This window comes from Anas platyrhynchos, chromosome 2, assembly GCF_047663525.1.
Source record: "Anas platyrhynchos isolate ZD024472 breed Pekin duck chromosome 2, IASCAAS_PekinDuck_T2T, whole genome shotgun sequence".
NCBI lineage: Eukaryota > Metazoa > Chordata > Aves > Anseriformes > Anatidae > Anas > Anas platyrhynchos.
In genome coordinates this window covers 106,172,113-106,185,683 of record NC_092588.1, presented here as the reverse complement: position 1 = coordinate 106,185,683, position 13,571 = coordinate 106,172,113, and the positions used below count along the sequence as shown (strand labels likewise).

Genomic DNA, 13,571 nt, shown 5'->3' with positions numbered 1-13,571 from the left:
TCATTGCCCACCTGTTCCTCTGAAGAGCTAAACATTCTTCATCACATTGCAACCTGAATTATTAAAAAAAATACAATTAGAATCACTGTTTCTCCTCAGTTTTAAATATGATAGCAACAAAACTATAGTTATAGCAGCCTAAGTAAATATGCATCAGAATAATTTACTTTATTAGATCAGATAATACAGCTAACAACAGATTAGACTTTATTTCAAAGTCAGTCTGTTAGGTGTATTAATCAAATTCACAATTCAGGGAAGAGAGACTGTAACAGAAAATAATAAAAATAGGACTGCAAAGGCAAAGACTTAAGGAAATTAAGTTTCAGACAAAATGTTATTGGAGAAACTTGACCATACCTTGAAGAAACAATACTACAAGTAAAAGCACAAGCTATTTAATTCCAGGGGAGTATCCAGAAGTAGAGTGAAATCACCACATTTAAGACCAAATTGGTTTTGTGACTTAAACACAAATGTGCAATACAACAGTATGAGAGCACAAGTGTCAAGCATAAATGACTCAGACGTCATTTTTCTTTTTTCTATTATCCTAAAAAGGGTAATGGGAAAATATTATAAACAGTAAGATGATGACTAGGAGAAAAATATGTCCTCTAGTCATCCAGAAAAGAATATTAAGAGAAATCTGAAAAAAAAAAACAAAAAACAAAAAACAACAACAACAACAACAAAAAAAAAAAACCACAAAAAAAAACTTTTATTAACTCCAAGGAGTTTGTGGTGGGCCTGGTAGGCGCCAACATGAACATGAATCAGCCATGTGCCCTGGCAGCAAGGAAGGCTAATGGCATTCTGGGCTGCATGAGGCAAAGTATTGCCAGCAGGTCAATGCAGGTGATCCTTCCCCTCTGTTCAGCACTGATGAAGCCACACCTGGAATATTGCGCCAAGTTCTGATCACACAAACCCTGCTCCACAGTACAAGAGAGACAGACATAGCAGAGAGAGTGCTGCAAAGGGCTACAAAGATGAAGGGACTGGAACATGTGAGGATGTTACTGGAACACATGAGGAACAGCTGAGAGAGATGGGACTGTTTGGGCTAGAGAAGAGGACGGTCAGCAGGGATTCTATTAATGTATGTTAATTAAGGGAGAATGCAAAGAGGACACACCGAGGCTCTTTTCAGTGGTGCCCAGAAACAACACAAGAGGCAATAGGAACAAACTGAAACACAGGAAGATCCTTCTGAACATCAAGAAACACTTTAAAAATTAAAACAAACAAACAGACAACAAATGCATGGGTGACTGAACACTGGCACAGGTTCCCCAGAGCAGGTGTGGAGTTTCCCTCCTTGGAGGGAAACTATTCAGAAGTTGTCCTGAGCAAGTGTCTATAGGCAGTCCTGCTAGAGCAGGGGGGTTGGACCAGCTAAACTCCAAAATGCCCCTTCTAACCTCAACCATTCCATGACTGAGTTTGCAGAGTAGAAAAGAAACTCTGAAACCACAATTACATTGTTCCATATGTAATTGTCACAAGAAACTAACCAATGATCGAGAAATTCTACATTAAAGCAAAAACAAGAACAGCTAAAGAATTGCAAAACATCCTACTAGCAGTATTACAGCAGAGTCAGGCTATTATTTAAAAGTCTTTTTAAACCATGATTCTGCTGACAATATTATGCATTTTCCAAGTCACCTGTTCTTCAAGTACACACAAGGATTTCATACATGTTTCTACAGGTCTGTCCTTACCTGGCCTGCTTCATTTCTTTTTTCGTAATAAGCCTACTGATTTCCACTGAATCTCCAAGCTGCAGATCTGTTAACTTAGTGGCTATAGATATAGCAGCTATTCTGAAAAAGAACAGTATTAGCTTTCACTTGAGGCAGGACATGAACCTTGGAAATTGTATATAGAGCTTCAGATTTAAATATCGAGGTGGGAGAAGTTTCCTTTTCAGATTACATAATTATACTCTTGTTCTACATCACCTCGTTTTAGGAGTCTAATCTAGATGTACAAATAAAAAGGTTACACTCATCTTCAACAAACTAACACACAGACTTGCCCCTTCATGGAAATATTCAGAGCACCAATTCTAAGCAAGTCTAACTAGGCAACGTGAATACTCCTTCTTGTCACCTGCTGAATACTCAAACTACATCTGACCATATAAGTTTCATCACTTTTTTTAAAAAAACAAACAAACTTTCATGCGACTCTTCTTTTATGGGCTTTAATTGCATACAGTTAAGTGAATTTATAAAGTACTTTGAAATTTGCTTAGAAAATATGGATGATACAAGCCATAAAGAAAGAGTAAAATGCCTACTGAGACAGTTACAATTTTCTTTATAAAGGTTGTCCATCATTCCCATCAAGCAAGCCTTTCTAGTCCCCTTTTCTTGCTAAAGGTTCTGATTAAAATATATATTAAATTTTTAGTGATATCCGACACCTTTCTCAAAATCCTGAATATGAAAAATTCTATTATTTGAACTCTTTCCTGTTGATTTTCAGATAAAAGGATATATTTGCATCCAAACAACAAACACGACATTCAGAGAACAACTATTATAACATTAATATTATAACTTTATTATATTATAACATCAGAAAGGACAATGTGAGACACACCATCAGCTTCAAATTTATCAGGTTGTGACCAAACAACAGGCCATTGAATGACAGGACAACAGCATTTATACTGTGTATACAGACAGAGCTGCACAGTCCCTTTTCTGTTCCCTTGGGCATCCTTGTCATGACATTAAACAGCTTTGAGCTTTGTTAATGAAACACTCCCAGTAACATTTTTGGGAAAACCTGGATACCCCATTAATTTGCCAACCTTTCCACAGTAGTAGCACAGGACTTGTAGTAATTTTTTTCTTTTTTCTCAAGCATGAAGATGATAGAAAAAAAAGCTAAATCTAACTCCCACAAAGAACGGAGTATTTTAATGTTCTAGTAATCTGAAAAGTCAGAGTTATCATATAGACTTAGCAGCCATTAAACACTGTTTTTAGTAATATGACATGGCTCAAGAATTTGTTGATAATGTCAGTTATTGTAAGGTCATAGAATTAAATGTATACGAACACATGTGAACCAAGAGATACAAACACTTGCTTTAAACTGAGTGTTTCATTTCCTTCATATTTAACTTGGCTTATACATGCAAGGACTCTTACTGATTTCAAATACACCATTTTGCCTGTATGAGTATTTTTGAACCTCAGAAATAGTGGAAATATAACAGTGTTAAAAAACTTGGGACTTGTAATCCAGCTACCTTCCAGCTTATCATTATGACAAGCACATGTCAATTTTAAATGATAATTTAAAGTCAAGTCAATCAATCACTTGATTTGTAATGATAGTGAAATAGATTTTTTTTTAAAAAACAACAAAGATGACCGCTCCTGTAAATCTACCTTATATCCAACTTAGCATTAACTACTGTTCTTCTTAACTGCTTCTGACTAATACATTTTCCTCCTTGCTTTAATTAGGTTGTATTAAGCTTCTACAAATATATGCTAAGCCACCTTCTGAAGAATTTAAATCTGTGCACTTTTCAGTAAGAACAACACGGCACATCCTCAGCTGGGCTAGTATCAGGTCCTCGAAAGTGTTAAAGAAAAGAAGCAATCATTAGCAAGCTTTCTTTGGAAAACAGGAAGAATCTGTGACTGTTCTCTCCTATCAACTGGGATGAAGAGTAGAACTTTGGTTTCATTTCAAGTGGAGTGAGATTAACTTTCTGATTACCTCTTTACCACAGCATAAGATTTCTTTATTACTATTATTACCCCTATTTTACTATTTCCATTTTGTAAGTAACGAAGTCCTACTTTATTTCTTCTTTTCCTTGTCTGTTCTTTGCCCTCTCAAATAAAACAACAAAGTTTAGAAATAGGATCTGGAGAAAAAAATAGTGCAAAAAATGGAGTTGGGTAGGACTTGGTTTGCATATTAACAACCAAGTTTTAGATGCCAAAGCTCTCATTACAGTCAACAATCTGAAAAGCTATTCAACTGCCTAAATTTAGCTGTTTCAGCTTTATTGCTCTTTAGCTTCCATCATCCGTATTGACAAGGTTCCGTCAGACATTTAAGTGGAACTGGGACAGCAAATCATACAGGGACTATTATATGCAGTCATCTACATTCAGATGTCTGAATCAGAGTTTGATGGATGGGAGATTCAAGCTTTGATGTGCCATCACAGTTATAGACTAAAGTGAAAGGAGGAATGTGTTCCAGTACAGCATGGCTGGTATGAAAGCTCAGAAGAATGAGAAAAAAGAAATTGTAGGTGTAAGGACAAAAAAAGTGTGAAAAATTTTGTGAATTAAATATATTAAGTCAACCCTGAAATTTATTCAAATTGTGTAAGTCCAGCAAAGGAAGTAAAATAATTATCATAGTACAAACCTTTGATACGTATTAGATGCTTCTGAGCAAATCATACTCTCCTTTCTTCTTCCACATTCACAGTGAAGATCAACCTGTTGCAAATACACAAGACAGCAGTTTGTTTAAAATTTGGTCCTTTTCTGTCCAGGGAGGGATGTGAAGGGCAATGAATTTTCTCTGGACACCCAACCTTTGCACTGCAGGATGTTGTCGGGCAGGGTGAAGAAGGATGACATGGAGCCATACAGGGATGATTACAATATAGCCTTGGAATAACACAAGGTTGTTTACACTCTTCATCTATAAGACATTCTCCTTTATGACAGATTCTTTTACATTTGTGCATTCCGCATTTTAACATTTGATTGCAGCGAAGTCCACAAGAAATGTCAGTGAGATGACATGGAATATTACTTCGCAGCTGAAAGAGAGAAGAAGGAAGATGACAACCAGAAGCGAACAATTATATAAACAAATCTCAAAGCACTTTACTGTTCACACCTTCATTTGGCATTGCCCACGCAAGAACTGTAATACTAAAATATATTAGAACAGAGTTCTTTATATAATAGTCCAATATAGCAGATAGACTTCTAAAATTTAATCACATTAAACACAAACACCATTAATATATTCCACCTCAAAGAAGCTAAACCAACAGTCAATAGAAAGTGAAATACCAAATGCTTATTCTGTAAGTTACATACATATAAAAGTGCATCCTGAACTTTATTGAGAATTTTCAAGCTACACATTATTTGGTACTCAAAAACTCTTAAGACTTACTTCATGCTTGCCCATACACCATTTCTGAGTCAGGTAGGTACACGGTGGACACTTCTCCTCACTATGACATGAATGGTACACTGCAGCCACAGGGTGCAGGAAAATTAAAAAAAAAAAGGAAAGAACAGTTATGACCATACGTGAGTCAAAAGCCTTAAAAGAGACAGCAAGGACAACTTAAACACGAGTTGTTATTTCAGTACTTTATGGGAATAGTAATTACTATTTAGTAGTTTATGGGAAGAAAGACATTTCATGCAAGGGTAATCTGTTCTTTAAAATATTCTTTAGGAATTATGATAGCAGATTTTTCGGTGAATATTCTTCTGCATTTTCTAAGTTAAATGGTAGAAAATACAAAACATTTGCAGCTTCTGAGCAGGATTACACTATTAGGCAGAGTATGTCAGAACATATATCTATTTAACCTGCACCGTATGTTTTTCAGTCCACCGATGTCATTCCAAGGAACACAGAAACTAACACAAACTGTTCACCAGATTATCCTACTGTTTCAAGAGAGCATGTAATCTTTGCAATATAGCATTTAATTTGTTGCGACTATTGATAACGTCTAAATGTTGCTGTCTGGATCAGAGAGAAAAATCCAATGTTTTTACCAGTCAAAAGTAACACTACTGTTACTTGTGGCAAATTTTTAGTTGGTTGGCTTCAAAGTACAAACTTCTGGAAATATTCACAACTACTGCAAAAATACCTAATAAAAGATAAATATATTTTCAAACAGCCCCATGTATGCTTTACTACAATTTTAGTTTCTTTTTTAAAATCGAACAATCTAACTTACCTGGATGATTACAGTCATGTGGCCTGGTGCATGTTTTCTTACACTCTGGTGGCTGAGTGCCACAGGGGACAGGGGGGTAAATCACCGATTCACCACAATAACAAGTTAACTCATCAAAACCTGGAAAAGCAAATCACAAAAGAAATATATCCCAATGTATGCGTATTTGCACTTCTCTACTAAGAGAAATCTTTAAATAAAGATACAAATGTTTAACTCTAGCTTATTTTTTGATAATAAGCACCACTATAATGAAATTATTAGCCTTTTTGTCTCCTACAAGAAAACCAAACTATGACCCACAATGGATATGCTTGCTCTTAGAGAGTGATACTTTGACAGAAACATTTTGAACTGGAGCAGGTATAATGCTCCTATCCAGTTGAAAGCTGATCAGGTTTTACACTTCACTCAAAAACATAGAGATCTCTTGAAGTCCCTTTCTGAAAGCATACCATTCAAATTTTGTGATTTCTTTCCCACTCATAACAACTCTGAAATTTCTTTCCTTTATCGTTTTTTCTCACACCTGTGGTCAGATTTTGTCCTTTTGCCCAGACCTGCACACAGTACTGGGAACATTTCAGATAAATTACCGAAAGGGCACCACACTGTAGACTTCAGCCTAGAATCTCTTCTGTATACTTCATGTCATTTAACACTACCTGGATACTCTTAAGCAGCTTTTGAACCCATCCAAATACTACAAAATGAACTTTCAAATACAGTTTCTATCTCTCTCTCTCTCTTTTTTGTTTTTTTTAGTTCCCTTATTTTGGAAACAGATTTTTAAACTCTTGCCACAGGATTCCAAATCTCATTCATAAAATAAACAAAGGAATAGAAATCATTTAATACACCATTCCAACAATACTTAACACTGCACAAAAATTAACCACTTAATTGCTGTTATTCAGAGTTTGAAGAAACAGCAGGAGACATTGAAATGCAAATTACAGTTATTACAGATCTTTAGAAAAACAGGATAGTAAGAGTAAATGCTAGTATCTGAAGTCATATAGAAAGAGACGAGAGAACAAAAAGGCAATATAATTGATCTATAAAGGAATAAAGAGATAATGGATCAGAAAGAACAGTAAGAGCGAAGGTAGAAGGATATAACAGAATAATAGAACTGAAGATAATTCCAAGCTGAAGAGAAGGTGTGTGCATTATGCCAGCTGCTGAATCCAGCAGATTCTGGGAACCAGGGGATTACTCCTTCCCAAGGTCAAGATTCCACTAAAGCCAAATCTGTTTAAAACCATATAGAGGCCCAGCCAGTAGCAAGACTGAGCAAATGTTCCAGAGACAGACACACTATACATACATTACCAGACACTCAGACTAACACAGAGCCTACTAAACACCACCAACATTTCCATAAACAGATATATCAATAGCCAAGTCCTCTTCCTCCTCTCCAGCTCATCAGGATTAAAGTTCACTAGTGAACACACAAACACACACACTCTAAATTCACATGCACACCACATTGATCTTTGCCTCATACGCATACCCAGACACACCCAGTCACTGGCTGATGTCCTGGGTATTTCCAGAAGCAGATCTGCCCCCTACGTAACAGCCAGTCCAGCTTGAAGGTCATTAGCAAGTTACATGTACATGCACAGGCACACACAGGACTCAAATTATTTTAATAACGGAGTCAAGCACATACACCCACATCTCCTCAGGTACTGGCACCCAGACTGAGGGGGCCCCCTAATATTTGATCCCCTTCTCCAGCTGCTAGCATACAGACTTCTCACATACCATTGTCTCTCCAGTTGCTAGCACAGAGATTACGTACTCCTGTAGCCCACTGCCTCCAGTTGCTGACATTTAAATCCCTTGTGCAGAATAGGAAGAGAGTACACTCAAAGATACTAAATCTTATTACTAGGTTAGGATATAGTGGTCATCAGGTGCACAGGTTTCACTTAGTGCACTGACCTGCTGCTTCTTACATGCAACTGTTACCTTTGATTTCCCTTTCTCTCCATTCTCCCATGCATGTACTTCCATTCCCCTCCATTCTTCTCGATTCCTCCTTTTATCTACTTGTCTTATTCTACATAAATAATATACTGCAATATTTTGTCCCCATTGGTCTCATTTTTTTTAATCAATACCCAAGTTTGATATTTCTGGCATTATTAGCTGGGTCATATAAGCATTACATGGTAATGTAATGCTGGAACTCTCCCAGAAGAGTTCCCAGTACTCCCCTCCTCCTATTATCTCTGAAGCTCAGTCACCTCTCACCGTACCATCTGTGAAAGTCAGTTATTCCTCATGGCACTATCTGAAACTCTTGTTAGCTTTTCATTGTGTTCTTTTGTTTGTTTGTTTTTTTCTCCTTACATTCATCACTTTCTTATGCCCAGTTGTTTCTTATAGCTGTTCAGTCAGTAAAAATCTCTGATCAGGTCCCAGCCTCTTTTCCATAAGTCTTACATTGGAGAAGTTAATAGAAAGGATCACAGTTTTCATCTAAAGAGATTCTGTGGTTGAATCTCCTTACAGAAACAGCCAAGAATGCTGGGGAGAACAAAACATTAAGGGTTAGAAGGAAGGAAAGAAGTAGGAAAAAGTTGGAAGATTCAAAACATCCACAGATTTTCCGCAAGCATGGGAAAGAGCAGGGCTTTTTGTGTTCCTCACTAAGTTCCTGAAAAACCCTATACCCTTTGCTAAGACTCACACCGTCATTGGCTGAGGAAAATCAAGGATCAGATAAAAAGGTCCCTAGAAGACCTGACCACTAGACAACTACACTGGCTGCTTACTATTGATGTGAATTGATTTGTGAAGAATTTTATCAGTACTGAATGTTCCTTAAGTAGCTACTAATCAGGATAAAGGGGAGGAGGTCAGAGACGTCTGCTCCAAACAGGGAAATCAGAACACCTAACAACCTTAAAAAAAAAAAACAACTGTCCAGTGCTGACATAATTTATTTTCCCCAAGAGATACACTGCTGTCTTTAAAAGTCTGCGTCTCTATAGAAGAAACCTTAGTACAGAAACAGACCTAGAAAGGTGATGTACATCAGACGTACAAAGAACCACACAGGTGGAAGTACATTTTAGTGTTGCTTCTTTATACCATCCCTCACCATTCCTAAAGCCAACAGTGGAGATGGAGGCACGGGCAAGAATTCCAAGCTAATTCCAAGTGGGAAGTGGCAAGCGTAATTGAAATGTCATGGCAGATGATACCATAGTTGCTGCAGCCCAACTGCAAAGTGGTGGCTAGATAGGTAGATCAGAGCCAAAGATGCATTTCCTTAGTGCTGAGATGCAGGTCCCATTAGCTACAGGGTCAGAATACATAGGCACAGTGATAAGGCTCTGAAATAGTCCAAAAATTGGACTCGATGATTCTTATGGGTCCCTTCCAACTCAGGATATTCTACGATTCTATGAGATCTTAACAAGCAACACCCAGGAAAAGTAGGGAAATTTCTGAAGATACAGACTCAGAACAGGACTCTGACTTAAGGAACACAGAGATTTAAGACAAGTGATAATGAGTAGCTAGCTGGTTGCTTGAATAGATCACTGCTTTTGCTGTACTCAAGAAAGGGTGCTCTACCTCAGAAAAGTGTTTTACCTGCACTCATTGCAAAGTTCAGCAAAAACCTCTGTAGCTTGACCACCCTCTTGTATCACATCCAACATTGGAACAATTTATAGGGGAGGCAATTCTTAGGTCTCTCCAGGCTAAAACAGGCATCTGAATCTTGGGTCTGAGAATTAAATAAAATCCTCAAAAAAAGAGTAGCAAAAGAAAGAAATTTGATGACCTTGAAGACTGAACCCTGGAAATCCAGTAAAGAAAGAGAAATGTTTGGACACAAAGATTTATTTTCTAAAGAACGGTGAATACGCCTGCATGCCGCATTCAAAGGCTATTAAGACAGACTGCACTGCTATTTGAGGCTTTAGATACCTCATCTTTTCAAGGATGTTTTCATAAAAAGTAAAAACTCTGTAAAAACTGATTTCTTTGATTATGTCCATGTGCACATGCTAGCTGAAGGAAACATGAGAGCTTTCTTCTGTCTGCCTCAGGCCAAAAACAGAAAACTTGGTATTATTTCACACTTTTTTTAATAGGTAGATAATCAACATATGGTTTCCTACATCAAGTAGAGAAAAGCAGTTGTGGAAAACTAGTATCTTCACCTGACACAGCTTTCAACAGAATACAAACCTGTTTAAAGCTATTGCACCAGCTCAGATGTGCAAATACTTCAGCAGTCATAAGAAATTAGTACCTAATAGTTGTCAATTTATTTGTAGCAATTCTGTAGTAATTTCACCATCTAGTACATTACCAGAAAGCCTAAGACACACAACTGACATCTCTTACTTCTTCAGATGGTCCTTTCTAGAGAAAAATCACTGGACTATCAAGTTGGGAAACTGATTCTAAGCACCTAAACAGTTTCTGCTACGTACTCCAGGAACTATAGAAGTTATTTCATTGTTGAACAAAAGAGTTCCCTTTACTTAGAAATGCTTTCTAAACTTTTATTTTCCTTGCATGATTCCTCAAATTTTAAGTGATTGCTGGATATATAACTGAATATATTTTATTGTAGTTCATTTTTAACTATTAAAATCCAGTTACAATACTCATCTACAACAAAGTAACTCTTTTCTATGAAAAAATGTAACTATGAGATTAAACTGCAGATCTTCAGATTCTGATAAATTCTGACCAGATGCTATGTCCACCTCTGACCAATTAAGCAAATACATTTCTATAACATATAAAAAATAATGCACTGTTGTACTTAACACACTTGTTTGCCAGCAGGTTTGACAACTGCCCCGATGACAAGGTTCTTCGCATCTATGAAGCCCACAGTTGAGTTTGCGGCCACAAACCAAAGAACACTTATGCTCCGTGTCCTAGAGGAAGGCAAAAAAAAGAAAATTAGAATTAAACTATAAAATCCATAGGTTTCTTTTTCTCTGTGAGGTCATAATACAGCAATTGCAAAATCTTCAGGATGATAATGAGTCATTGTAATGGGTGAGTTTCCGTAGCAGGGCTAAGAGGCACACATCTGTTGAGGTGACCAATCAACTACGGAGGTTTGCTGCCTGCTGCAGACCCTAATCGTGGATATTGTGAAGGGAGTGCCTCTTAATGCTATTGCCTACTGCTATTCCATGTTGTCACAAGTGATAAATGCCAGAGCAAACCTGGACAGGACCAGAAGTAACTACAGAGCTCAGGGGGCAGTACTGAAGCGTATGTGGGCTCAGGTACTGTTCCTGCTGGCAAAGGGGAATGGGTGTGAGAAAGGCACTAGAAGAAGAGTTCAATAACTGGCTGCAGAACTAGTGCTGGTATCGGGGTTTTGGGTTCTGTGATCATGGGGCCTTGTTTGCAAATCAGCATCTACTTGGAAGAGACAGGATCCAATAGTAGGGCTTTAAACTAATGTTGGGGGAGGGAGAGAGTAATGCACCAACCCTGTGAGGGAGTGACAGACAAGGTTAACAAGAAATTGGCATAGGATGACCTGACAGGAAGGTATAACAATCAACAAAAAAGGGGCTGAAGCAGGGTCACCACAGCACTTCTATGTAAGCAAGGAAGTGCCTACAAGAAATCCCTCAAATCCTTTCTGGGAACTTAATACGTGGGGGTACCTCCCTGAAGTACACACACTGGTGAATAACAGGGATGAAATAGAGACCTGTGTGCAGCTGCAGGGCTATAATCTTGTTGGGATCATGGAGACACAGTGGGATGGCTCCCATGATTGGAATATTGCAATGAAGGAATACAGACTTCTTAGGATAAGCAGGCTGGAGAAACAAGAAGGATTTGTTGTACTTTGTGTGACAGAGCAGCTGGAGTACATGGAGCTCTGCCTGAGGATGTACGAGAACAACTGTGAAGTTTCCTTCCTTGGAGCTATTCGGAAGCTGTCTGGACATGGTCCTAATTAAGTAGCTCTAGGTGGTCCTGCTTGAGCAGTGGGGTTGGACCAGATAACCTCCAGAGGTCCCTTCCAACATCCTCAACCATTCTGATTCTCTAATTTTTAAAACTGTGTAGTGCAAAAAATAGCTTAGGCCTGATCTATACAGTTATTCATTACCGCAGGGATGTACAGTTTTTAAAGTTGATTTTGCTACGACTTAGCTGCATCATAGCTTATAGTTATTGTATTAAATGATCTCTCCCTTGTCTGTTTTCCCTGGAATCACTAGTCCAACAAATAGCACCTTTACTGCATTTGCACAGAATGTGTTTTTGCAATTAAAAAATACACAAAATAAATGCTGCAGAGTAAGTGCACACACAAACGTTTGGAGCACGACTAGTACTAGAAATAGAGAAGACACACAAAAATGCAAGGATGCAAAGGCAAATAAGTCTTTCAACTTCACAACAAAAAACAAACACAGTTTACCATGAAGAGCTTTATAAAACCACACATGCACTTACCACACAGCAAACTTCATTACACTTGTGTCGTCCACATGATCTTTTTTTGTTGCATCGCTTATCACACATGAATGTAATAGCAGCTATTACAGAAAAAAAGAAGACATAAGTCATGATTTACTCTTTGCTCATGCTGAGAACAAAAGCTGCAGTCACAATATTATGCTAAGGCTGTTGCAAGACCTGGTCTAAAAGACAGTAACGCAGAGTAAGTCAGCATGCAAAAATTTAATCACTTGTTCAAAAGGATTTTGGAGTGCAGAATAAGTGAGACTGGTTTATTTCACATTATTCTTTATACCATAAAATCTGTGAACAGAACACACAAAATAGGATACCCTGATACACTGAAGTATCACAAATACAGTTTAAGACTGCTCAAATTGGTATAAGAGTGAAAATATCAGCTAAATACTGCTGATATGGTGACGAAACTGGCACTACAGAAATTTTATCACCATCTACCGGTAACATGCGCAGTTACTTCTGAATTCTGAAAAGTAAAGCCTTCATAGCCAAAAGCTCAAATTAGGAAATATGCATATTACTATCCTGTAAATAAGTACCTCAGTATGATAGGGGTCCATCAAGTAAATATTTTCCCTATATTGAGATTCTTCAAAGAGCTTTAAAGGTTAGATAGCATAAAGATTAGGTTTTGTATTTGTGGCCAATTGCTATGACTTCTCCAAGCAAGTATCCTCACCGTTCTGGATAGCCAACAACCATCACAAAAGACAGGAAATGCAACAAAGACAACATTTAGTGACCTCCTTCCACAGTAGCTCAGCTAGATACAGAGGATTACTACTGTGGTGTAGTTAAACTACTGTTCCAGGTCTCCTAGCTTTCTTCCACGTGTGGGGTGATGTCTGGAGTGGTGGGAATGGCTGGAAACATCCATCCATCCTTCCTTTCATTTCCCTCCTCTAAAATGACCTCTCTTGATCACCTGCAAGATCAGCAGATAACAGAGTGCTCCCTATGACTGGCCATTTGGTGTTCATGAAGCAATATTGCAGTAATTCTACATAGAGCAAGACTGTGACATCTTTACCTATTTATATTTATCAGCCCTAGCAATGCCCTTTGCATGAAA

The 13,571-nt window shown here is 37.8% G+C and overlaps 1 protein-coding gene across 4 annotated transcripts in view; it reads right to left on the bottom strand.

Annotated features, from left to right (window-relative positions):
* NFX1 (nuclear transcription factor, X-box binding 1) overlaps window positions 1-13,571 on the bottom strand; it is a 57,645-nt gene that overhangs the window by 16,611 nt on the left and 27,463 nt on the right. For 3 of the 4 annotated variants that reach the window (XR_005263847.2, XM_038175555.2, XM_038175556.2), the window contains exons 12-19: window positions 12,473-12,555; window positions 10,809-10,917; window positions 5,993-6,112; window positions 5,185-5,264; window positions 4,589-4,819; window positions 4,417-4,490; window positions 1,728-1,829; window positions 12-53 (exon numbers count right to left, since the gene is read on the bottom strand). Coding sequence is in view for 3 of the 4 variants with exons in the window: in XM_038175555.2 (XP_038031483.1) it covers window positions 12-53; window positions 1,728-1,829; window positions 4,417-4,490; window positions 4,589-4,819; window positions 5,185-5,264; window positions 5,993-6,112; window positions 10,809-10,917; window positions 12,473-12,555 (841 nt within the window). In the remaining variant the exon portion in view is untranslated. The remainder of the gene's footprint in view (window positions 1-11; window positions 54-1,727; window positions 1,830-4,416; window positions 4,491-4,588; window positions 4,820-5,184; window positions 5,265-5,992; window positions 6,113-10,808; window positions 10,918-12,472; window positions 12,556-13,571) is intronic. The other variant, XM_038175557.2, reaches the window with a different exon arrangement.